Below are 25,806 nucleotides of genomic sequence, written 5' to 3'. Positions count from 1 at the left end.
AGTATCATGATTTGATTTTAGAGAAAGTTCAATAAATTTTTCTATTGTATCAAAAATATCATATTTTTATGTATATATCAATACATAAAAATATTATTAGTATATATTTTTTTATAAAATAACCAAATTTAATTTAATTATATGAAATGAAAAGAATTGTCTCATCGTGCATGGGTGCTTTAAGTAACCGGAAGTCACTCTGTTTCCCTTGCGTAAAATTAGAATGACGCGGAGCTAGTGCGCTTTTTTCCTGTAATTCTATTGGTTGATAGCAAGTACTTTTGACGAACGATATTAGTAATTGGTTGAAATTACACACAAATAGTCTAAAGGAAAACGGAGGAACTGACATATGAAGACAGCCATTTTGTCCTGCAGCCTGTCAGGCCGGTGACTTGGAAAGGAATAATTTACGAATTATTCCCTTTCACCAAGACTAAACGTCCCAGAATTGTGTTAATGAAGTGAAAAGTGCAGTGTAAATCATGGCGCGATACGGTCAAAGACCGGAAAATGCCCTCAAACGGGCCAATGGTGAGTTCAAGTTTCATGCAATCTTACCACGTTGCACGTTATATCTCTGACCCAATCTCTGACCTTTATTTCGTAACAGACCCACCTTCTTAGCATTATCCACACAATTAGTTAAATATGGAAATTCTAATAGCAAATTAGATATAGTTTGACCTTGATTACGGATTTGTTATTAAATAGTTATTAACATAACCAAACTAAAAATGCCTTTCTTCGGCGTCTCATCTCACAGAGTTTATGGACCTGAACAAGCCCGCTCGGGCGCTGGACACCTTGCAAGAGGTGTTCCGCAACAAGAAATGGGCTTACAACTGGTCGGAGTCGGTGCTGGAGCCCATTATGTTCAAGTACCTGGAACTGTGTGTGGACCTCCGCAAGTCGCACATCGCGAAAGAAGGCCTGTTCCAGTACCGGAACATGTTCCAGTCGGTGAACGTTGGATCTTTGGAACAAGTCATTAGGTAAGCTACTGGATGTATTATCTCATATAAATTGGTGTAATTTTCCTGTATGCATTAGGTCATTTTGTAAACATAGTATGTTGGAATGTATTCAATGAATGAACTGCATTAGTGTAAATTCAATCCTAGCCAATTTCATCTACTACATAAATTCAGTTCATAATTAAATAAAAAACAGTATTTAACATGGCTAGCAGCAACCTACATTATTTACTGCTTTTTTTGCACAAAATAAAAGTTGTGTTGTTTTGTTTTATGTTGTTTGTTGAATGTTTTTATTGTTGTTTCTCATGTGCCTAAATATTTTGCTCTCTTTCCTTGGCGCTATAATACACAAGGGATTTTATTTTGTTTTCAACATAGTTTTTTTCTTCAAAGGGTGGTACTCCATCTGTTCAATATCTTTGTCCAATGTTTATTGGCATCTCACATTTTGCTTAATCAGAGAGTGAGACGCATAGTAAGGGAATACCACCCAACGCTACTGATAATTACTAAATCTTCACAATGTGTCTAACAAATATGTACTTTAGAAGTAATACATAAATTCTGTATCCACAGAGGCTATTTACGAATGGCAGAAGAGAGAACGGAGGCCGCCCGGGCGCAATCCACACAGGCTGTCATCGACACTGATGATCTTGACAACCTTGCTACACCTGAGAGCATCCTACTAAGTGCCGTGTCCGGGGAGGATGCGCAGGACCGCTCTGACAGGACTATACTTACTCCATGGGTAGGTATTTTAATATTATTAAACCATAGACAACTTGATTTGGTTTTAATTCTATTTGAGACATTTTGATGAAAGTTTGATTGTTTACTCAAGGACATTCGGATATAGTCTAGCAAAAAAGGATCTGTCCTCAAAAAATTGTCATACAAATCTCTCAAATCCCAGCCATAGACAATGTCAAAACTTCAAAGTCCCAGGTTATATTTTTAATCAGTTTCTTTTTACACTAGTGCCAAACACTCATTGCTTCCTCGGTGAAGCAAGTGAGAGCCCTGACTTAGTATTTTCAGGGCCCATCGGCATGGTATATTATCTCTAGTATAGTATGCCTCTGAAATAAATCCCATTTCTAATAATTCCATTGTTATGAGATGGTAGGCCTCAGAGGCACAGCAAATATGGACTAAACGCGGCAGAATGCACCACTATTATGTATTCTGGGTTCATTTATGTCTCTACAAAATTACATATAATTTTTTAGTTGAGTGGTCGTAAGTTTATTAAAATTGCCAAGGTTCTAAAGATTGTGTATTAAATCTTGGCAATTTTATTTTAACTTTTTTTTTTATCTTAAAAAAACTTAACTTAAGATAATATTTATTTAGATAATATTTCTTGTATCTATTTCCTTCTATAATGCCTAAACTAGTACACAAAATAACTATGTAGGCTAAACAGATCTGAAAAGAGGCAGGAGAAGCATAGTATAATTTATTTCAGCTATGCACAGGAGAAAGTTGCTGCTTGTTGTATGACTGAATCATAAGGCTGGCTTATTTATTAGGTACTAGATGACCCGGCGAACTTCGTTTCACCTACCTATATCTATCTATTTTTTTGCACTTTCTTAATTTTTTCTTTCATAAGACCTTCTCCTGAAAATAACAAACACAACACAATTAGAATCAGCGATATTGGTCAAGCCGTTCACGCGTGGTGCCGTGACCAAGGGAAATAGGGATTTATTTTTATATATATACATATATCACTGTAATTTTTAATGTCATTCACCAGGTGAAATTCCTCTGGGAGTCCTACTGCCAATGCTTGGAGCTGCTCCGTACGAACGCGCACGTGGAAACCCTATACCATGACATCGCGCGTATGGCCTTCCAGTTCTGCCTGAAGTACTCTCGCAAGACTGAGTTCAGGAAGCTCTGTGACAAGCTGAGGAAGCATTTGGAGGATATCTGCAAGCCCACTGTAAGTATCTTACTATAGAGTAGTTCTTAATAACCCGATGAGTGAAATCACATGGAAATCACCCTGCGAGTATTACTAACGCCCCAATTGATGATATCGCCCATCTTACGCAACAAATAAAGTTAGAGCTTAGAGCCCCTTAGCACAGTCTGAAGATGGTTCAAACGAGAAAATCAAAATATGTTACAGTAAGGTGCAAAGGTAAGTGAACCCCTGTAAACAAGTTTCCATGCAGCTGTACTGTACATACAGCTGCCTCCGAAATAAATCCCATTCGTAATATCTCCGTTGTTGCGACATGGTAGGCCTCGGAGGCACATCATTCTGTTGGCTAGACGCGACAGGCCGCCATACTGGCGTTCTGCGTTAATTTATGCCTGCACAAATGAATTAACATTAGAGAAAAGAGTATGATAGATGTATGTATGTATGTCACTTTATTGCACATAAACAGGTTTACATAAAACGGAAAACAACAAAACAAAAATAAAAATGTTATGTACAAAGGCGAACTTATCCCTAAAAGGGATCTCTTCCAGCTAACCTTTGAGAAAATGCGAAAGGATCAAATACTAACAGGTGAAAGACAATTTAATATGGACAAATAGCAATATGAGAATTTTGGATACACATAAAGGAAGACGAGAGCAATAAGTAAAGAGAAAAACTAGTACTACATATTTATAAATACGCATATAAACTATAAACATACCTATATATAAACCTATATATACTTACATATAATACACATATACATATATGTATACATAAGCATATATATATATATATATATATATATATATATATAAAGTATTCAGTTCTTACTACATCAGGAGTCTAAAAACCACAACTTTTTCAACTTCTCCTTGAGTGAGGCAACAGATTGCGATTTCCTGACGTCCACTGGTAGATCGTTTCACAGCTTAACTGAGTAGGCAGTGAAAGACCTACAGTACGCACGCGACTTTTTCGATGGAACGGCTAAAGTCAGATTGGCACTAGATCGCAGACGGTGACCGCTAACAGTAGCCAAAAAACTAAATCTTTCTGAAAGATACGTAGGGAATGCGGGATTAAATAACACGTTAAAGAGTAATGACAGAACATGCACATCCCTACGACGACGTATCGGAAGCCAGCCAAGCTGCGAGCGGAAGGCAGACACGCGATCGTACTTACGCAGCCCAAATATATATCTAATGCAGACATTTTGCAAGCGCTCTAGCTTGTCAAGCAGTTCTTCCCTTAGGTCCAACAAAAGCAATGTCCCCATAATCGAGGAGTGGCAGTAAGAGAGAGCGAGCAAGACAGATTTTAGTAGTAAGAGGAAGAAAGTTTTGCAGTCGCCTTAGAGAGTGCAGCGAAGCAAATAGCTTCCTACTGACCTCCGATATATGCGGCGTCCATGAGAGTGTCTGGTCTAGGTCTATATATCATTTATGTGCATTTTTTTGTTATTAGTATTCCAAATATACTAACAATGATCATAATTCCAGGTGCAAACCGGCAATGTGAGCATCTCCAAGCCGGAGACTCAGCAGCTCAACCTGGAAACCAGGCTGTTCCAGCTGGACAGCGCCATTCAGATGGAGCTTTGGCAGGCAAGTTATACATGAATTACCAATCATCAGTCATAAACCAAAAGGACTTTTTACAATGATGGCATATCTGAGTGTTCTGACCTGTTACTGGGTGACAGGAAACAGTATTAAAATCTACAACCACTTTTACAATAAAAAAAACCGGTGCGAATCGGACTCGCGCAGGAAGGGTTCCGTACCATTACGCAAAAAACGGCAAAAAATCACGTTTGTTGTATGGGAGCCCCACTTAAATGTTTATTTTATTCTGTTTTTAGTATTTGTTATAGCGGCAACGGAAATACATCATCTGTGAAAATTTCAACTGCCTAGTATCACGGTTCATGAGATACAGCCTGGTGACAGACAGACAGACGAACAGACCGACAGACGGACAGCGAAGTCTTAGTAATAGGGTCCCGTTTTACCCTTTGGCTACGGAACCCCCTAAAAATGACTCGGGAACAAACACCCAAATAATGATCAAATGATGACCCACCTCTTAACCAAAAAGAGTTTATCAATATTTTTGACCTATAAAGAGTCCGACATGTTAGTATACAATGTACTATTTAAAGTTACTACCTACTGCTCTCCATACCAAGGGGTAAGTTAAAAGTCCTCTATAATATGAAAAATTGGTTTAATGGTCAAATAACACTAGACCCTACTCATAATGTGGTGTGCCTGCCGGTGAGTAAGGTTGCCAGAGCTCAAGGAGGGTGTGGAGTGTTAGGGTCGGCAACGCGCATGGAACACCTCTGGAGTCGCAGGCGTCCATAGGCTAAGGAGGCTTACCATCATGCGAGCCGTATGCTTGTTTGTAGTATAAAAATAAACCTTTTTATTGATTTATTTAAAAATATTATATTCCTTAACAGGAAGCCTACAAGGCAATTGAGGACATACACAGCCTCATGAACATGTCCAAGAAGACCCCTGTGGCCAAGACCATGGCCAACTACTACGGCAAGCTAGCCCTGGTCTTCTGGAAGGCCGGCCATTGTCTGTTCCATGCTGCAGCTCTACTAAAGCTTTTCCAGCTGTCTCGAGAGATGAAGAAGAACATCACCCAGGAGGAGCTGCAGAAGTGAGTAGACCATGACCATATAAGCTAGCCCTGGTCTTCTGGAAGGCTGGACACTGCCTGTTCCACGCAGCAGCTCTACTAAAGCTTTTCCAGCTGTCTCGAGAGGTGAAGAAGAGCATCACCCAGGAGGAGCTACAGAAGTGAGTAGACCATGACCATATAAGCTAGCCCTGGTCTTCTGGAAGCCTAGCCACGGCCTGTTCCACGCTGCAGCTCTGCTAAAGCTTTTCCAGATGTCTCGAGAGATGAAGAAGAACATCACCCAGGAGGAGCTGCAGAAGTGAGTATATGTCAGCTGCAATAGTATCAGGACAACGCGTGAAAAGTATCTACTAATCTACCATACTACAGTAAAGCTATCATAGTTTGGTAGTTTGTTCAGCACATTGTTTAACATGATACTGAAAGTAGCTGGGTCAAAATTCTTTTCTGACCACTCTGTCATGCTTCTATTTTTGTCTTGTATCAAATAAAAATAAACTTGAGTGCTATAGGATGTCTTTCTAGCTGTAGATTTATAATTATAATTTTCTTGATAAAAATAAAAAACTTAATTTCACCCCATACAAAAAGCTCCTCCACGTCACATTTTTTGGGGACAAAAATCAAGACAACCAAAAGAATTTTGACCCAACTAAATCACTGCATTTCTGCAACTTAGGAGTAGGTGCACATATTTATATCTTATTCAAAAATTTCCTAAATATTCAGAAATGAATTAGTTCTGCAACTTAAAAAATAGTTTATAATTTATTACCCATATAAATTTTACGTTTTCGCGTTTTTCATAGTGTCAAAATATCTCTAACTCGCGTAGGAATCATTAGCACTCATTCCTCAAAACTGATCGAAATATGTCGAGCGCTGATCGAATAATGCGAGGGACTAGTTTTCAAGTAATTTAAACAACTCGTTTGTTTACCAGAATGGCGTGCCGCGTGCTGGTGGCCGTGCTGTCGGTGCCACTGCCCTCGCTGCACCCGGAGTTCGACCGCTTCGTGGAGACGGACAAGAGTCCCGTCGAGAAGGCGCAGCGCCTCGCCGTGCTGCTCGGCCTTGCCCAGCCGCCCACCAGGACCAGCCTGCTTAAAGGTATACCAAATTGCAGTTTTAATTCTAGTTCTCAAGAGACCTGCTTGACAATAATCAGAAAGAAGTTTTATTGTATAACAAATGCCTCTAAGAAATAATTACTTAAAATGCAGTCTTTGGTGTTGTTATATTATGACTAATTTCTTTTTCAAAATGACTTGACGCACAAACAGTTGGGAGCCCCTGATTTGCATAGTGGACTCCTGTGAAGTGACTTCGTGGTCATGATCATTTTTTAAGAGAACTTTTGATTTAGTTCCTTGTAAAAATATCTACAACATTGTCATTTCACAGTACACTACATGGTATCATCACCAGGTACCATTGACACATGTTTCTCTTGAAAATCACATCAATACCATTCAGCGGGGTAAACAGAAACCTAATTGTATTTTGTTCACAGATGTGGTCCGTCTCAACGTGGTGGGACTGGCGTCTCCGCAGCTCCAGCAGCTGTATGCTTGGCTCGAGGTCGAGTTCGATCCTCTGACCATCTGCCACAACGTCAAGGGAGTCATCAAGGCCCTGCAGGAGGAGCCCAGTAAGTAACACTTATTATATATTTATCTTTTAAACCTTTTGTCGTATAATATACGTAAGTAACTTTATTCTAAGACTGAGAAGTTTAAAACTTGACTTGACAGGCTACATAGTTTATTCTTGGATTTCTTGGAAAGTTAAGCTAAGTATTTTAAAAAATACGAAAGGTTACAATTGTCTTTTTTTTTTCAGTTAAAATGTAAATCACAGAATGGAAGAGAGGAAACTAATATCGTGCTGATATGCTAATATTTGCTTTTTAAACAGTTTTAGTACATTACTCAACTAGCCTTGTATAATAAAGAAATAAATAATCGTACTGCTCCAAACATGCTGATATGTCGACCAAATATGAAATAGCACATATGCAGTCTAATTCCATTTTATTAAGGGTTATAAACGAAAAATAAAGGATCCGAACTTGGCCTTGTTCATAGGAACATTTCTTGGGTCAGACATATAATTTATATTTTCTCCAACAGACTCGCCACTGGTGCAATACACGAACGCCCTAAACGACGTAGCGCTAGTGCGGCTCGTCCGCCAAGTGGCCCAGTGCTACGCCTGCGTCCAGTTCCCGCGCCTGCTGCAGCTGGCCGCCACCGACGACCTGTTCCACCTGGAGCGCCTGCTGGTGGACTGCGTGCGCCACAACGACATGCAGATCCGCGTCGACCACGCCAACAAGTCAGTCCGATAACTTACTTACCTCTAAGACCCACGTGCACCATCCCCCTAACCCGGAGTTAACAGGTTAAACCGTTAACCCAGTGTCAAATTGTACTGATAACCATGGTAACTCCAAGGTGAACCAGTTAACCCCGGGTTAGTGGAATGGTGCCAGTGGCGCTTACAGATACAAGCGACGTGGAAAGTACGATGCCCACCGAACGGCCGGAGTCAGCGCGCATTTTACAATTTTTACATTTGTACGGCCGCAAGCCGGTCGGCTCCACGCGAACGCGGCCGGCTCTGGACGGACGTCATCGCTTCTACCATACATAATGTAATGTATAGGCACATTGAAAATGCGCTCCAGCGCGGCTCGACTCCAGCCGGTCGGTGGGAATCGTATAAGATTTGCGAATAGATATATATATACCAGCTCGCGCGCTATACAATATCATTTAATTTTGATTAATACTTGAAGGACGAAGACGAATATCTTAGGTTGGTATTCCACCTGTCCAATTTCTTTGTCCAATGTTAGTGCGTCTCACTCTCTCATTTAGCAAAATGTGAGACGCAATACACATTGCACAAAGAAATTGGACAGGTGGAATACCTGCCTTATGAAACTATGATTGTTTAGGTGCGTGCACTTCGGCGTGGAAGCCGGTGGCGGCGAGTGGTGCTCGGCCGCCGACGAGGCCTGCGGCGGCGCCATCCTGCAGGCCACGCCCGCTGAGGAGGTATGAACTTACATTTTTTTACCTAGCAGACCTCGGATTTACTTTTTAGACTATGGAGTGTTTGTAAAAATGCTACCTCCAGGTTTAACCGGTTAATCCCGGGTTAGTGATTGGTGCAAGTAACCTTAAGAGTAGGAATTTGAGTTGTACTAATATGTAATCTTCCAGGTCCGCGAGCAACTAGTCCGCGCCGCCGAAGTGCTGTCCCGCGCCGTACAGACGCTCTTCCCCGCGCGACGCCGTGCCGAGCGCGAGCGTGCGCGCGCACACATGGTGCAGCACTACCACGAGCACAAGCACGCCGAGCACCAGCGCGTGCTGCAGCGGCACAAGATCATCGAGGAGCGCAAGGAGTACATCGAGCGGCTCAACACCGTGCGCGAGGAGGAGGAGCTCAGGTAACCGAGCACATGGTGCAGCACTACCACGAGCACAAGCACGCCGAGCACCAGCGCGTGCTGCAGCGGCACAAGATCATCGAGGAGCGCAAGGAGTACGTCGAACGGCTCAATACCGTACGCGAGGAGGAGGAGCTCAGGTAACCGAGCACATGGTGCAGCACTACCACGAGCACAAGCACGCCGAGCACCAGCGCGTGCTGCAGCGGCACAAGATCATCGAGGAGCGCAAGGAGTACATCGAGCGGCTCAACACCGTGCGCGAGGAGGAGGAGCTCAGGTAACCGAGCACATGGTGCAGCACTACCACGAGCACAAGCACGCCGAGCACCAGCGCGTGCTGCAGCGGCACAAGATCATCGAGGAGCGCAAGGAGTACGTCGAACGGCTCAATACCGTGCGCGAGGAGGAGGAGCTCAGGTAACCGAGCACATGGTGCAGCACTACCACGAGCACAAGCACGCCGAGCACCAGCGCGTGCTGCAGCGGCACAAGATCATCGAGGAGCGCAAGGAGTACATCGAGCGGCTCAATACCGTGCGCGAGGAGGAGGAGCTCAGGTAACCGAGCACATGGTGCAGCACTACCACGAGCACAAGCACGCCGAGCACCAGCGCGTGCTGCAGCGGCACAAGATCATCGAGGAGCGCAAGGAGTACGTCGAACGGCTCAATACCGTGCGCGAGGAGGAGGAGCTCAGGTAACCGAGCACATGGTGCAGCACTACCACGAGCACAAGCACGCCGAGCACCAGCGCGTGCTGCAGCGGCACAAGATCATCGAGGAGCGCAAGGAGTACATCGAGCGGCTCAACACCGTGCGCGAGGAGGAGGAGCTCAGGTAACCGAGCACATGGTGCAGCACTACCACGAGCACAAGCACGCCGAGCACCAGCGCGTGCTGCAGCGGCACAAGATCATCGAGGAGCGCAAGGAGTACGTCGAACGGCTCAATACCGTGCGCGAGGAGGAGGAGCTCAGGTAACCGAGCACATGGTGCAGCACTACCACGAGCACAAGCACGCCGTGCACCAGCGCGTGCTGCAGCGGCACAAGATCATCGAGGAGCGCAAGGAGTACATCGAGCGGCTCAATACCGTGCGCGAGGAGGAGGAGCTCAGGTAACCGAGCATATGGTGCAGCACTACCACGAGCACAAGCACGCCGAGCACCAGCGCGTGCTGCAGCGGCACAAGATCATCGAGGAGCGCAAGGAGTACATCGAGCGGCTCAATACCGTGCGCGAGGAGGAGGAGCTCAGGTAACCGAGCACATGGTGCAGCACTACCACGAGCACAAGCACGCCGAGCACCAGCGCGTGCTGCAGCGGCACAAGATCATCGAGGAGCGCAAGGAGTACATCGAGCGGCTCAATACCGTGCGTGAGGAGGAGGAGCTCAGGTAACCGAGCACATGGTGCAGCACTACCACGAGCACAAGCACGCCGAGCACCAGCGCGTGCTGCAGCGACACAAGATCATCGAGGAGCGCAAGGAGTACATCGAGCGGCTCAACACCGTGCGCGAGGAGGAGGAGCTCAGGTAACCGAGCACATGGTGCAGCACTACCACGAGCACAAGCACGCCGAGCACCAGCGCGTGCTGCAGCGACACAAGATCATCGAGGAGCGCAAGGAGTACATCGAGCGGCTCAACACCGTGCGCGAGGAGGAGGAGCTCAGGTAACCGAGCACATGGTGCAGCACTACCACGAGCACAAGCACACCGAGCACCAGCGCGTGCTGCAGCGGCACAAGATCATCGAGGAGCGCAAGGAGTACATCGAGCGGCTAAACACCGTGCGCGAGGAGGAGGAGCTCAGGTAACCTGATTGGCATTGGTATAAAAGAGATAGAGAGACTTTGACGCTGTTAAAGTGTAGTAATCATGCGAAAAATATCGCTATGCGTTTTTCCCCGAGCGTGCGAGCAATCAGGGAAGTGATAGAAAATTCCCCGGGGGTCCAATTTGTCTAGTAGTGTTCCGAATGGCCGCTAGTTGGAATCTTGCTCGACACAGTAGAATGTTCTACATTTTGTTCATTTAACAAGTTATCATTTCGTGAACAAAATACAAAGGTTACGTACGAAGTACCTAATACAAAGGTTAAGAATAAATTCACTCTAAATACTAAATTATAATTCTATTACGAGTTATTTTCGTTGTAATTATAGGTTTCTGAGCTATTTGTAAGCATCCATGATAACTTAGCATTTTTATTAATAATGAATTATTGTCTTCGATAACTATTAATGAAATAAAACTATTTAAACGGATTATTATATTGAAGGAATAATTGTTCAGGCGCCAAGAGGAGCAGCTCCGCATCGCCGCGGCGGCCGAGGCGCGGCGCCAGGAGGCGGAGCGCGAGGAGCGCGAGAAGCGCCGCCACGCCTCGGAGCTGGCCGCCGTGCGCGAGCGGCATCTGCGCGAGAGGATCGCGCACATCTCGCAGAGCGACGTCGGCAAGCGCGTGCTGTCCAAGCTTGATGAAGAGGTACACACATACACATACACACTAGATATACACACCCTGAGGATAGACACACATGCTTCAGACCTGCTAGCGATTCATTACCTTCTCGCGCGCGAGTTCATACGAGAAGTCAAATTATGGGGGTCCCTTTGTTTGACATAAAGTTTTAAGTCATAATGTATTGCTTGTCATATTATCATTAGTCCTAATTCTGAAACCGTTAACCTTTTCGGGATTTTTGTAAGGTTATCCTATAAATATGTTTATGGTTTGTTTTGTGGCAATCCTGAAAAGTTACGCGTTTTTACAAAAAACTTGAAAAAACTGATTATGACTAACGAGAATGCGGACAAATAATACATTATAACTTAAAACTTTATGGGAAACAATAGAGACCCCAATACGGTATTATACTGAATTTAAAATAAATTATTTTACACCATGCATGAAATAAAGCACCAGATAATTATTAGAAAAACACATATAGGAGTTATTTTTAAAAACACGTTCTATTTAAAAAATCGGATAGAAATATAAAAAGTAGGTGAGTTGACCGTGACGTCACGATGTAATGTTTCATATAAATTCCATATTAGCAAATCGTTTTGACAGTTCTAAAAAAGTAACAAAGTTGACTAGTAGGAAAATGCCCTATTCATGCTAGACGGTCAGGAATGGTATCATCTACGTGAGAGAATCGCGCACATCTCAATATAAGTTCCAATTTTTTTCCTACAATTGTACACTGCCTCCGAAATAAATCCCATTAGTAATGTCACCGTTGTTACATAATGGTAGGCCTCGGAGGCACATCATTCTGTTGGCTAGACGCGACAGGCCGCCGTACTGGCGTTCTGTGTTAATTTATGCCTGCACAAATATCTGGGCCGATTATTGTCGATTTTTTTTTATTATTGTAGATTTTTTTTGTTGGATTTGGATATTATTTGGCTGATTTGAAGAGCTCATTCAGGGTGGAATAAATACGAAATCCCAACTTAGGACTTGGTAGGTACTAATAAAATGTTTCTGTGGAGTTACAAAAGTACGTAAAGGGGCCCACTGATTAACAGTCCGCCGGACTGTATCGGCCTGGAAGTTAGAACAAAATTTTGACAGTTCCGAACAACTGACAGGCCGATACCGTCCGGCGGACTGTTAATCAGTGGGCCCCTTAACTCAGTGGAAGATTTTATAGGTGAAATTGCGCTTAATTTGTATAAAATACGGAACTACCTATCCACGCAACCTGAAAAAAAATAATCGATAACAAAATATAAATCTGACTGTTACTTGTTGTTAACTTTATGTCAACTACTACTATGGGGTCGTCCATTAATTACATCACACAATTTAGTATTTTTAAACCCCCGCCCGGGAGGGCCCCTTGACCTTCATAGGAAAAAGATAGGTTTTTAATACACGTACTGTCGTCACACTTGGCATGACCTCCCGTCCTCCTGTTGCTGTGACGTAATTTGTGGATGAGCCCTAAAGGTACCAAGAAGATAAGAATTTGGAAAATGTATCCAATTAACAAGTTAATGTATTTAAATGTAGGTGCTGAAGAAAATGGACGCGGAAGCGATCGCCCAACGCGAGGCTGAAGAGTTAATGAAGGAGCGCCGCGAGCTGCAGGCCAGGCTCAAGTCTCAGGAGAAAAAGGTAACTGCCATTCCTAGACCTTAGACCAAAGGGTGGTATTCCACCTATCCAATTTCTTGGTCCAATGTGCATTGCGTCTCACTCTCTCATTATGTAAAATGTTATGGCAGTGGGGAGACACTCCTTTCGTGCAAACTCGGCTCTATTCGGCGCAGCATTGCTCCGAGAATTTATTAGGGTTGGCACCACTTGACGTCCTTTTGCGTGCACGACCACAGATAAGATAAAGACTTTAATTTTAACAACTCTAAATAGCCGAAAGGCATAGGGCCATATATTAGAAAGGAATAGCATGATTGTTCCCTGAATCGCTGTCAAACTTCGGATTTATAGGAAGTGTCCTTTCTGTACGGTAGTACTATTATTTATTCTGTGGTCACGGTGCATACCTGCACATTGCCTCCGAAATAAATCCCATTAGTAATGTCACTGTTGTTACCTAATGGTAGGCCTCGGAGGCACATCATGCTGTTGGCTAAACGCGACAGGACGCTCTATAAGCGTTCTGTGTTCATTTATGCCTGCACATTTTTTTCCGTCTATTACCGAGTGAAGTGAAATAACGTACATTTAGTAACAGCACTAAACTTAGTGTTTTTACTAACCCCCTTATTCATAAACGTTTACTAAAGTTGACAAGCCGATAATAATCGTTTGTCCCTTTCCGACGTATTGGTATGATGGAAAGGGACAAACGATTATTATGTGGCACTTGTGGGATTAAAAAAAAAAAATATCGGCTTGTCAACTTTAGTAAACGTTTATGAATAAGGGGGTTAGTGCGTAGTACCCAATGTTACCGTGTTGTACAGTCAGCAGCAGAAGTTGCTAAGCGGGCCAGGTGTCCAAAATGATCTTAGCGCGACTTTATTGCTAAGAGAATAAGAGCGTGTCAAGGTAATTTTGAATACCTCGCCCGCTTAGCAACTTCTGCTGCTGACTGTATTGAGATATTAGTGAAAATAAACGCATCGCGCTTGCGAGTTGTACCGTCTAAATAAGGGCTGATTGACACGGCGCGCGGACTCGTATGCGATTTTAGTTACATTGAGGACTATTGGTTACATCCAATTCAGCCGACCAATCAAATACCGCAATGTAATGAAACTCGCATGCGAGTTCTCACACCATAAATAGGCCTTAAGCCTTAAGACTCGACACATTTAATACTATAATAAATCTTCCTATATCATCGTAGGTGGACTATTTCGAGCGCGCCAAACGGCTGGAGGAGATCCCTCTGCTGCAGAAGAGTTTAGAAGAGAAGCAGGTCCAGGACAAGGCCTTCTGGGAGCAGCAGGAGAAGGAACGCATACAACAACTTATCGGTAAGTCGACACTTCTGGGAGTACGTTTTCAACCATTATTGACTTAAACAACGGACCACACGACTGACACGTATAACTGACAGTTATTCATCCTTTCTCCGTACATATTCCTTGCTTGAAGCTTTGAATATTACCTAACACAATTTCTTGCTATAAAAAAACCGGCCAAGTGCGAGTCGTACTCATGCATGAAGGGTACCGTACCATTACGCAAAAAACGCACGTTTGTTGTATGGGAGCCCCAGTTAAGTAAGTAAGTAAGTAAGTAAATATTCTTTATTGCACCAATAATTATACATTTTACATACATGTAAAACTACAAAGAAATTTTAACGGAAAAATAGAACCAGGTAACAACAGGCGGTCTTATCGCTAAAGAGCGATCTCTTCCAGACAACCTTTGGGTAGCAGGAAATGTAGAACTCAAACAAAAGTCAACAGGTAGTGCACGGAGCAAAATATGGAGACTATTAAACACAAACACACATATTACAAAACTACTTATATTAGTATTACAACAAAACCTAATACACAAATAAATATACAATATATATATACATAATACATATTTATACTTACATATATACAATATATAAAATTGCAACTTAAGGCAGGCTTTAGTTAAATATTTTATTTTTTTCTGTTTTTAGTATTTTTTATTATAGTGGCAACAGAAATACATCATCTGTGAAAATTTCAACTGTCTAGCTATGACCGGTTCATGAGCACAGCCTGGTGACAAACATACGGACATATAGACAGACAGACGGACAGAGGAGTATTAGTAATAGGGTCCCGTTTTTACCCTTCGGGTACGAAATCCTAAGAAGTGATTGATCACTCAGATTTATAATTAGTTAAATTGGGTTTTCACTTATTGTGGCCTCCGAAATAAATCCCATTGCTAATGTTACCATTGTTACGCAATGGTAGGCCTCGGAGGTAAACCATCATGTCGGCCAGACGCGACAGGACGTTTCTTGGCGTCCTGTGTTAATTTAGCCTACACAAGTTTTTGACTGGTATCGGATAAAAGAAAATATTTTTTAAGGATGTTATTCGGTCCTTGGATTTTTCACGTTAGAGTTAGGTAGAAATATATGACTAATATCAAGTAATCGGAAATGCTAATGCTGACCTTATAGCTTCGACTCCTATCTTTTAGTTGGTGTGATATGGGCCTCACGCATAGAGCATTAAATAACCAGAGTCGCCTTTAAGAGCCTTACCCCTTTGCCGAAAACCTTGCACAATTGTCCAAAGTTTTGTATGGACTGACGTTTATCTGACATGGCTATTTGTACGTTACGTACAAATAGCCATACATTTGACTTGCCCCTCCTCTGCAAAAATCGGCAGACTGATTTGTACAGAAAGTCTGTCACCAAGGCCTCACCAGTTATTAAATGCTCTAAGGCCTCACGTTAGCTATAGATGTAGTAATAATATTCCATCGTTTTTTCACGGAAACGTATGAACGTGTCCTACCATTTCAGTCAGTCTCGGTACAAAAAGTACTGAGGTTGACTGAAGTAGCATGACAAATACAAACGTTTCCGAGAAAATACGATGGAAAACAATTATGCAATACATCTGTAGGACTCCCCGTATTACTTACAAATACAAAATACAAATGCAGGCATTTACTTGCAGAGGCGCGCACCCGCGACGTGGCCACGGCCGAGCGGCTGTCGCGCATGCACGCGCACCGCGACGAGTTCGTGTCGCGGCTGTCGGCCGAGCGCGGCGCCGCGCACCAGCAGCGCCTCAAGGCCTTCGCCGACAAGCTCGCCGCCGAGCGCGCCAAGCGCCGCCGGGAGCGAGCGCAGCAGCGCGCCGAGCAGCGCCGGCAGGAGGTTATTGCTTTACACAGTTACAGTTGCCGGGATATCCATGGGGTTGGCGACTGTCAGAGGTTTGCATAGATGGCGCCATCATAGCTTGCACCTTTTTCTATGAGAATTGGCTTTTAAAGGGCTGGCATTTACGGCATTAAATTCCATTAAAAAAACAAAAATTTGACACATTTCTAGGGGTTAACAGGGCAAGCTATGCTGGCGCCATCTGCTAAATACTTCGACAGGCCAACCCCATTTTGATCACAAGCTCAACGATCCACGTCCATGGAACTCCATTGACTAATTCCGTTGCACCGATAAGGCATTATGCTTGCGCGCGCATATTGTGCATAACGCGGTGCTAATATGTTACTCGTGACACTACAGCTTCCAAAATACCGCGTGGCAAGAAGATCCCTAGCTAATTATCATTTGCCTGAAAACTTTTCGGCCTTAAGGGGCCCACAAATTACTAGTTCGCCGGACGATATCAGCCTGACAGTTAAACGCAAAAGGTGACAGTTCCGAAGAACTGGCAGACTGATATCGTCCGATGAACTGGTAATCTGTGGGCCCCTTTAAACTTTTTTTATATCTCATATACTGAAATTGATATATGTTTAATTTAACCACAGAATAAATAATAGTACTAGGTACAGAAGACTCACTCTCTAACAAAACGCGTCTGTTACGATCAGCACAGATATGGCCGCTAGGTGGCGACAGCGCCACGCGCGGATTATGGCTTTCCCCAAAATTGGGGCGGAACGGATGTATATTTAGCTACCTGTAGCAAAGCGACGAAATCGCGGAGTGAGCCACGCCTGATTTAACTAAATTGTTTAGTAAACTAAACCCGATTTTTCCCTATAGTGGTTGGCAGAGAAGCGTCTCGCAGAGGAGCGCGCGGCGGAGGAGGCGCGCCGCATCAAGGAGGAGGAGGAGCGCAAAGAACGAGAGGAGAGGGAGAGGAAGCTGGCGGAGGAGCAGGCCGCCGCCCGCGAAGAGAAAGAGAAGAAGGAGAGGTAACTACGCTTTTAATATTTTGATATTTGTTAGCGATGAAGAATGGCTATTCTTGCCCGCATGGAGGACGGACGTGATGACATGTTAGAATACCTCGTAGTATTTTATAGTTTACTTTAGCGTATCGAAATAAATATTATAGTTGAGTTCGGAGTTCATACATGAAAAGTACGCAATCATAGTTTGGTATACGAAATCTTAATTAATCCATTACAGTAGAAGTAGAAAAACTATTTTTCAATACCGTCTAATGGAAATTAACAGGGTGCCTAGCCACGATGCCAATCGTTTACAGTTTCGTAGCGAACGAATCGCTAATGTGTCACACACAAATATGGAAGAGTGATTAAGAGAGAAATCACCGTTTCGTTCGCTACGGCGCAAACGTTTGGCATCTTGGCTAGACACTCTGATGTTTTATCTTAAGGGGCCCACTGATCACGGCCTGTCAATTGTTCGGAACTGTCAAAATTTTGTTCTACCTGACAGGCCGATACCGTCCGGCGGACTGTTAATCAGTGGGCCCCTTTATAGTTATCATGTGGGTTGTTGATGTTTTGAAGTGGTTTTGAATTTGAACCATGGAATTACTCTGTTAAAGGAAGTGCTTTTTGCCAGTTTTTTTATTGTGTATACACGACACAAATAACACAATAACAAAACCAAAAACACGAATCTAATAAAAGTAAGTAGTCAAAACCACGTAATCATTATATTGTCTCAGGGAACACCAAGAATACCTAGCCCGCGTGGAGGCCAAGGCCCGCGCCAAGGAGGCCGAGGTGCAGCGCCGCCTCGAGGAGCAGCGCGCCGCCGCCGCCTCCTCCTCCTCCTCCTCCTGGCGGCGCGGCGACCCCCCGCCCGCGGCCGCGCCCCGCGACAAGGACGGCAAGCCCGACGACAAGGACAGCGCCTGGAGGAGCAAGGGAGACGCCAAGGATGACAAGAAGGCGGAGCCGTGGCGCCCAGGTTAGTCCACTATAGGTACTTAAGTAGGACCCTCCGCGAGACAGGGATGGCAAGGAGAGCGCCTGGTGGAGCAAGGGAGACGGCAAGGATGACAAGAAGGCGGAGCCGTGGCGCCCAGGTTAGTCCACTATAGGTACTTAAGTAGGACCCTCCGCGAGACAGGGATGGCAAGGAGAGCGCCTGGTGGAGCAAGGGAGACGGCAAGGATGACAAGAAGGCGGAGCCGTGGCGCCCAGGTTAGTCCACTATAGGTACTTAAGTAGGACCCTCCGCGAGACAGGGATGGCAAGGAGAGCGCCTGGTGGAGCAAGGGAGACGGCAAGGATGATAAGAAGGCGGAGCCGTGGCACCCAGGTTAGTCCACTATAGGTACTTAAGTAGGACCCTCCGCGAGACAGGGATGGCAAGGAGAGCGCCTGGTGGAGCAAGGGAGACGGCAAGGATGACAAGAAGGCGGAGCCGTGGCGCCCAGGTTAGTCCACTATAGGTACTTAAGTAGGACCCTCCGCGAGACAGGGATGGCAAGGAGAGCGCCTGGTGGAGCAAGGGAGACGGCAAGGATGATAAGAAGGCGGAGCCGTGGCACCCAGGTTAGTCCACTATAGGTACTTAAGTAGGACCCTCCGCGAGACAGGGATGGCAAGGAGAGCGCCTGGTGGAGCAAGGGAGACGGCAAGGATGACAAGAAGGCGGAGCCGTGGCGCCCAGGTTAGTCCACTATAGGTACTTAAGTAGGACCCTCCGCGAGACAGGGATGGCAAGGAGAGCGCCTGGTGGAGCAAGGGAGACGGCAAGGATGATAAGAAGGCGGAGCCGTGGCGCCCAGGTTAGGCCCACTTGCACCATTCCACTAACCCGGGGTTAACCGGTTAAACCTGGCATTACCATGGTTACCAGTACAATTTGACACTAGGTTAACGGTTAAACCGCTTAATCCCAGGTCAGTGGAATGGTGCAAGTGGGCCTTAGTCAACTCTAGGTTTGCACTAATTTGGTGTTATTGAACAAACGTAATAAATTATTGTTCACGCATGTTGCTAAGGGTGGTATTCCACCTGTCCAATGTCATTGCGTCTCACTCTCTCATTAAGCAAAATGAGATACAATACACATTTGACAAAGAAATTGGATAGAGTTAGACCGTGAAAAGTCCGCAGCGATTTTGATAGCCCACGCAGTGAAAGTGTCATTTGAAACGTCAAACTTCTATGAAATTATGACGTATAAATAACACTTACACTGCGTGGGCTATCAAATCCGCTGCAGACTTTTCTCGGTGCGACTCTAGGTGGAATACAATCCTAATTGGCCAATAGACTACCCAAACGGCTGAGAAATAATTGGGATATAAATTAGTGTCCGACCGAAGGTTCGGTTTCGGCCAGTTTCGGCCAAAAAATCATGTTTCGGCTGTAGTTTCGGTTTCGGCCAAAAAACGGCCGAACCTTTCGGCCGGGCCGAAACTTACGAAATGGTACTTCGTACTATGAAACTAAACTATGTGACAAATACCAAAAGTTGGGGAATAAGTAGGACAACATTATATATATTAATATGTACCTACATATACTGATTCATGTATAGGTGCAGAAATTAATTGGTTTATTATAAAACACAATTCCACTAATGAGGGCGCCACTAGACGGTCGACGCAGTCTTAAGAGGCTGTTAATACCTATAACGCGCACACTGTCTAATAACTAATTGTATCGGAGTAAATGAGATAGCACTGTCGTATCCCAACAAACAATTAGGCGACACTTAGCACTTATTTTATCACCTAAAGACATATAACGGCTGGAGAATAGCTATATACTCTAAGCTTACAGGCTCTGGTGACATCAAGGTCTTTAAGAAGTCCATGTATAGCTTTAAGATCCACAGCAGCCGTTTTGGCGGCTATAATGGATCTTAAGCAGCTAGTGTTATAGCTCAAAGTGAATTCTACCACCTTAACATCTATATGAGTAATAAGCAGCTGCAATTTTCACTTAAGGTTCTAAACAGGCGATAAAAACTCTTTTATAGCTCCGTTACTCGCAATCGCTTCTTAACTCTCTTGTCTCACTTACAGTCGAAAAGAGAAGTTATGAGTCACTTTTATATATCATGTAGTCGCAGACGGGCGTTATTCAATACCTTAGTACATCTTATAGTGTTAATAGAGTCTTACTTACAACCTAAGCCTATAGCGCCATGTTAATATGACCGATGAATCAATAAGCAAAACAAAAATTGTTAATTAGAACGTAAATACTTAATAAAAATCGATAATTTTACTCAATATAGACATAATGTTAGTATTGTTGTATTTAAAACCGGACTTCACGTATATTGTGTAATTTTGCGAAAATTAAATACGGTGGACCACAATTTAAAAAATATTATATTCAGATAAATATGCAAAGGATCAGAGGCCCTTTAAAATTTTGTTAGTAATACATATAGTTATTGACAGTGTAATTAATTTCGCCATCATAAATCCGCAGATAACACCGGCATCGGTGAACTAAAATAATTATTTGCTTTTATTTATCCGCCATTACATTTCACTTCAAGCTGTCACAGTGCAAGCTTACAAATAATAATACAAAATGGAAACATCTGCAACCAAAGCAGTCAGGGCTAAGGAAAAAATGTGCAATTACCTTCTTGAGTGTTACAAATATTGACTTTAAATGCTAATATACCATCTAAAGCTGAAAGTATCAACTATATAGCTCTACACTACTACTCAAACAGTTAGTAGTCGCTTATTTGGCACCCTTTTAAATCCTAAGTTGTTAATCAACGCTATTACAGCACTACTTTAGCGCTCTTCTACTACAACAGTTTGTAGTCACCTATATGGAACCCATATAGCTCCTAAAGAATTAATTAACACTATTGTAGCTCCACTATACCGCTCTTATGTCTCTTTTTTTATCCCCTAACCCTACTGTAGCACTGTTATAAATCTTACGGTGATAAAATTTGTGCCCAATCCGGGGTTAAAACGGGGTTATAGCCGGCTATAACTCCTATTTTTAGAGTACTAACAACACCTAAAGAGTAAATAGGCGCTTATATAAATCTCTTGTAACCCTTAAATTTAGCGCCTAATGTTAGTTGGGATGTTACTGGGCCTGGGCAAAGGAATAATAAGAAAACTCATCATCTTCCTCGCGTAATCCCGGAATTTTTGCCACGGCTCATGGGAGCCTAGGGTCCAATTGACAACTAGGTAGGCAACTCGTAGGCACTAGTTTTTACGAAAGCGACTGCCATCAGACTGACCTTCAAACCCAGAGAGTAAACTAGGCCTTATCGGGACTAGTCCGGCTTCCTCACGATGTTTTTCCTTCACCGAAAAGCAAATAGTAAATATCAAATGATATTTCGTATATAAGTTCCGAAAAACTCATTGGTACGAGCCGGGGTTTGTACCTGCGACCTTCGGATTCAAAGTCGCACGCTCTTACCGCTAGACCACCAGCGCTCAAGGAAATAGAGTCAGACCAAGAATAGTCTGCAGCGGATTTGGTACCCCACGCAGTTCAAGTGTTATTTGAAACGTCAAACTTCTATGAAATTATGACGTATAAATAACATTTGCACTGCGTGGGTTATCAAATCCGCTGCAGACTTTTTTTGGTCCGACTCTATCTCGCTTTTTAATACAATGGACATTGGTTGGAGTCTGTGCTCAACTACTTATCCTGAAGCCTGAAGCACGGCTTTGACTTCGCATGAATTAAAGTTCGCCTCACTGGGGCACTTCGGACGTTTAGGCCCAGGTGAAGATCGGTACCCGGCCTTGCGATATTGTCAACAAAAAATTTCGCGTTTTTGGTTGACCCTGTATCTGCATGTTGGCTTGACTGGTGAATGAATAGAGTTAGACCAAGAAAGTTCTACAATTATTTTGATAGCATACGCATACGCAGTGCAACTAGTGCAAATGTTATTTATACGTCATAATTTCACAGAAGTTTTGACGTTTAAAATAACACATGCACTGCGTGTGTTATCAAAATCGTTGCAGAATTATCTTGGTCTAACTCTAGTAATTTTCTTAAAAAACTGCTTAAGTAACATCAATTTCAAGGACATTGGGTGTTGACAGCCCCATAATATGTGTGTAAAAGTGGTTTTATGACATTTTTTCAACGATTTTAACAAGTCTAAAAAAGGTTCGGTTTCGGTTTCGGTTTCGGCCGAAACTAGAGCCAAAGCCGAACATTCGGTTTCGGTTTCGGTTTCGGCAAAAAAACATGTTTCGGTCGGACACTAATATAAATACAAGATTTAGGTTTCACATGATGATAAAATTATATGAAATCAATGAAAGAAATGTTAACTATAGTTTATTGTTTCAGCGCGCGCGCGCTCGCCCGGCGCGCGCTCCCCCGAGCGCCGCGCCGCGCCCGCCCGGGACGACAGGGACAGGTAATGTCACTGCTATCTCTGTCCGAAACACTACTCGACTCATCACTATCGTATCAGTTGAAACATGTCCCCTGATGAGTCCATCAAAAGGGCAGTTGCCCTTACCAAGAATTTTCAGAACTGACTTCACTATAACTTCTATATGACGCTAGCTGTAGTAAGAACAAGATATTTATGCGAAGATTTGTAAATTGTAATATAGGATTCTCGCATATAAATACCGACGAAGCGAAAAGAGCTCACTTCTCCACACCCCTGCAGTATATATTCAACTGAGAAGTGAGAACACATCATCTTACGTTTTCAGCCAAAAACTCCACTAATTTCTTGCGCAAATGTAAACGCCAAATATGTTCTTATTTCCATCCTTACATTGTCACATTAAAATTCATGTATGTTCCTCTCCCAGACGCGACGAGCGTGGTCCCCCGCGCGACGAAGGCGCCTGGCGGTCGGCTCGCGACGCACGCGACACGCGCGACACTCGCGAGCCGCGTGACACCCGGGACGTACGCGAGCCGCGTGACGCGAGGGAACCGAGGGACTCCAGGGACACAAGGGAACCGGAACGCGACAGGTAGGCTTCTGTTACACGTGATTTACGTGACTCAACAGGCCCCAAGTCATGGTCAGGAGACAGATACACAATTTGTGTGTTTAATTGTTTGACTCGACGAAGCTCCGCTTCCTTTTTACGACTAGGGATTCCTCCCGGTACTGAGTTTGTATGACGAGAACTGGGGAATCCCGGTTCCGGTATTGTATAGAAAACCAGTACCGAGAGCATTATATTTACGACCTGGCTAATAATAGGTCATGTGATGTGTCTTTGGCTTTTTTCGCGGACCATATTCGAAAAGACTACTATAAATGTTCTGTCGTTCGTTCTTACTGGAGTTCGCTTCGGTTACTTGTAGTGTTTGTATTAATAAAGCTTGTTTGGTGCAGGCCGCGCTACGGCGGGCGCTCCAGCGGGCCCGGCGCCGACGGCGGCAGCTGGCGCCGCGCACCCGCCGACCCCCCACCAGCTCCTTCCGTAAGTCACACACACTAACTAAACACTACGTTAGCGTTACTTTCAACACAATAGAAACAAATTAATGTAAAAATCCAATCCATTACTATAATGTTTACAAAATCTTAAATTCAGCACACTACAAATTAATCTGCTTTTAGAGCTAAGCAACTCTCACACTAATATATATTTTACAGCAGGAACGATCATCAGCCTGGCGTACTAAAGACGCACCACCTCGCGAGGACCGCTACCGCGACGCCCCGCGTGGCGACCGCGACGGCCCGCGCGACCGTGACGGGCTCCGCGACCGCGACGGCTTCCGCGACCGCGGCGGCGACCGCGACCGCTTCCCGCCGCGCCGCGACGATGGACCCCGCGATCGCGACGGCCCGCGACGTGACGACCGAGATGGACCCCGGGACCGTGATGGACCGAGACGGGATGATCGCGACGGGCCGCGGCGAGAGGATCGCGACGGACCGCGACGTGACGACAGGGATAGACGCCCGCCGCCGCCTCGTCGTGAGGAGAAACGTGAGTACACTTATTTTATTTTTGCACAATTTAATTGTAAGTATTCCTATTAATAGGTACTACGAAGTAACGCGAACCAAATCATAAAAAAAATGTATTTACAGTTTAAAAAAGTAACCTTAATTGATTAACAAAGACGATGAAATAACTCGAATTTTCTATTATGATCTCAAATGGACATATACAATTGAACATCGATATATTACCAAATATTATAAACAGAATAGTGAATAAATTCATAAACACGACCATACTCGTTCTTCAAAAGTAAGTGTTTGTCTATTTTTTGTCATTTCTGCCACAGAAAACTAAATTAACAGACATACGAACACGTCTAGGTATATATTTTATGTTTCAAATCTCTATTTCATCATCTCTATGAGCCGCATATTCGGTCATTATTCGGTATTCGGCATATTAATCAATGTTTAATCATAATCATTGATGTTTGGCAACGATTGTAACGATTTTATAAGTCTGTCAGTTCAGTTTTCTGTGCTCCTCTTGACCACCATATTGAGCGTTTTCTCATTGTTACAGCCCGCGACCCCGACGGTGACGACTGGCAACCGGTCACACGCCGCTAAACGCACCCAAGGGTTCAGTATCACCCGAGACCACTTTGCAAACTCTACCCTGTTGTGTACGGTACTAGGTTGAATATTGTATAACTGTCTAAATTTACATTCGCCGATAGTTTTGGCTCTATAGTGTTGTGATTGCTTTAATATTCATGATTTTTGTATTATTTTCACATGTTTAGATGATTTCACATTAGAACGTATCGTACACCGCCAGTGTTACAGTGTAAAATACACGCACATGCATTACAATAGAGTCCATATTCGTAACGTAAAATGGCGTCTTTCTACTTCGGTGCTGGCGCCATCAGTAAGCTTGTAAAGTGTTGTGAGGCTTTAAGCCTTGTCTCTTGTACACCTCTCTTATGTAATAAAACTAATAAAGAACAGATAAATGAGATATATAATTATCTCTTAGTGATAAATGGCGGCATTTGCCAATACACTTAAAATAAACATTAAACACGCATTTATGTCACGTTCGCTACGTGCGTGTTAAAGAAACATGGTTCAAATGTTTTTATATAAATAATAAAAGGGGTAACTTCATATGAATAAAAGTCGTACAGATGTAGTGCATCATTATTTTGCTTCGTATCTTCACGGAGATGTACGAACGTGTCTTGTTATTTCAGTCAGTCTCGGTACAAAAAGTACTGAAGTTGACTGAAGTACCATGACAAATACGAACTTTCCGAGAAAAATCGAAGGAAAACAATTATGCACTACATCTGTATTGACTTGGCTTTAACCCTCACAACGCTATTGCCAATCCAAGTGGTTGTTAAAGGTCTCATACTGAACCCCTTTTTCATGTAATCCGATTCAGACTTATGTTTAATTGTATCAATGCTTTTACTAACGATGTAATAAACATTACGTTGACGTGTTTGGGCATA

General features: G+C 43.7%; 1 protein-coding gene across 1 annotated transcript; it reads left to right on the top strand.

The window, feature by feature from the left end:
* The first annotated feature begins 343 nt into the window (after nt 1-343).
* On the top strand, nt 344-25,806 carry LOC134799923 (eukaryotic translation initiation factor 3 subunit A-like). The gene is made up of 22 exons (XM_063772362.1): nt 344-534; nt 767-995; nt 1,557-1,731; nt 2,746-2,934; nt 4,431-4,539; nt 5,400-5,604; nt 6,530-6,696; nt 7,100-7,237; nt 7,719-7,923; nt 8,549-8,648; nt 8,817-9,046; nt 11,349-11,541; nt 13,081-13,185; nt 14,384-14,513; nt 16,167-16,369; nt 17,225-17,376; nt 18,102-18,346; nt 22,705-22,774; nt 23,184-23,351; nt 23,723-23,810; nt 23,987-24,326; nt 24,867-25,806. The coding sequence occupies exons 1-22, from the start codon at nt 486-488 to the stop codon at nt 24,911-24,913; spliced, it is 3,537 nt and encodes a 1,178-aa protein (XP_063628432.1). The 5' UTR covers nt 344-485; the 3' UTR covers nt 24,914-25,806.

The sequence above is a fragment of the Cydia splendana genome, chromosome 19, assembly GCF_910591565.1.
Source record: "Cydia splendana chromosome 19, ilCydSple1.2, whole genome shotgun sequence".
Classification (NCBI taxonomy): Eukaryota; Metazoa; Arthropoda; class Insecta; order Lepidoptera; family Tortricidae; genus Cydia; species Cydia splendana.
This window is presented reverse-complemented; position numbering and strand designations above follow the sequence as displayed.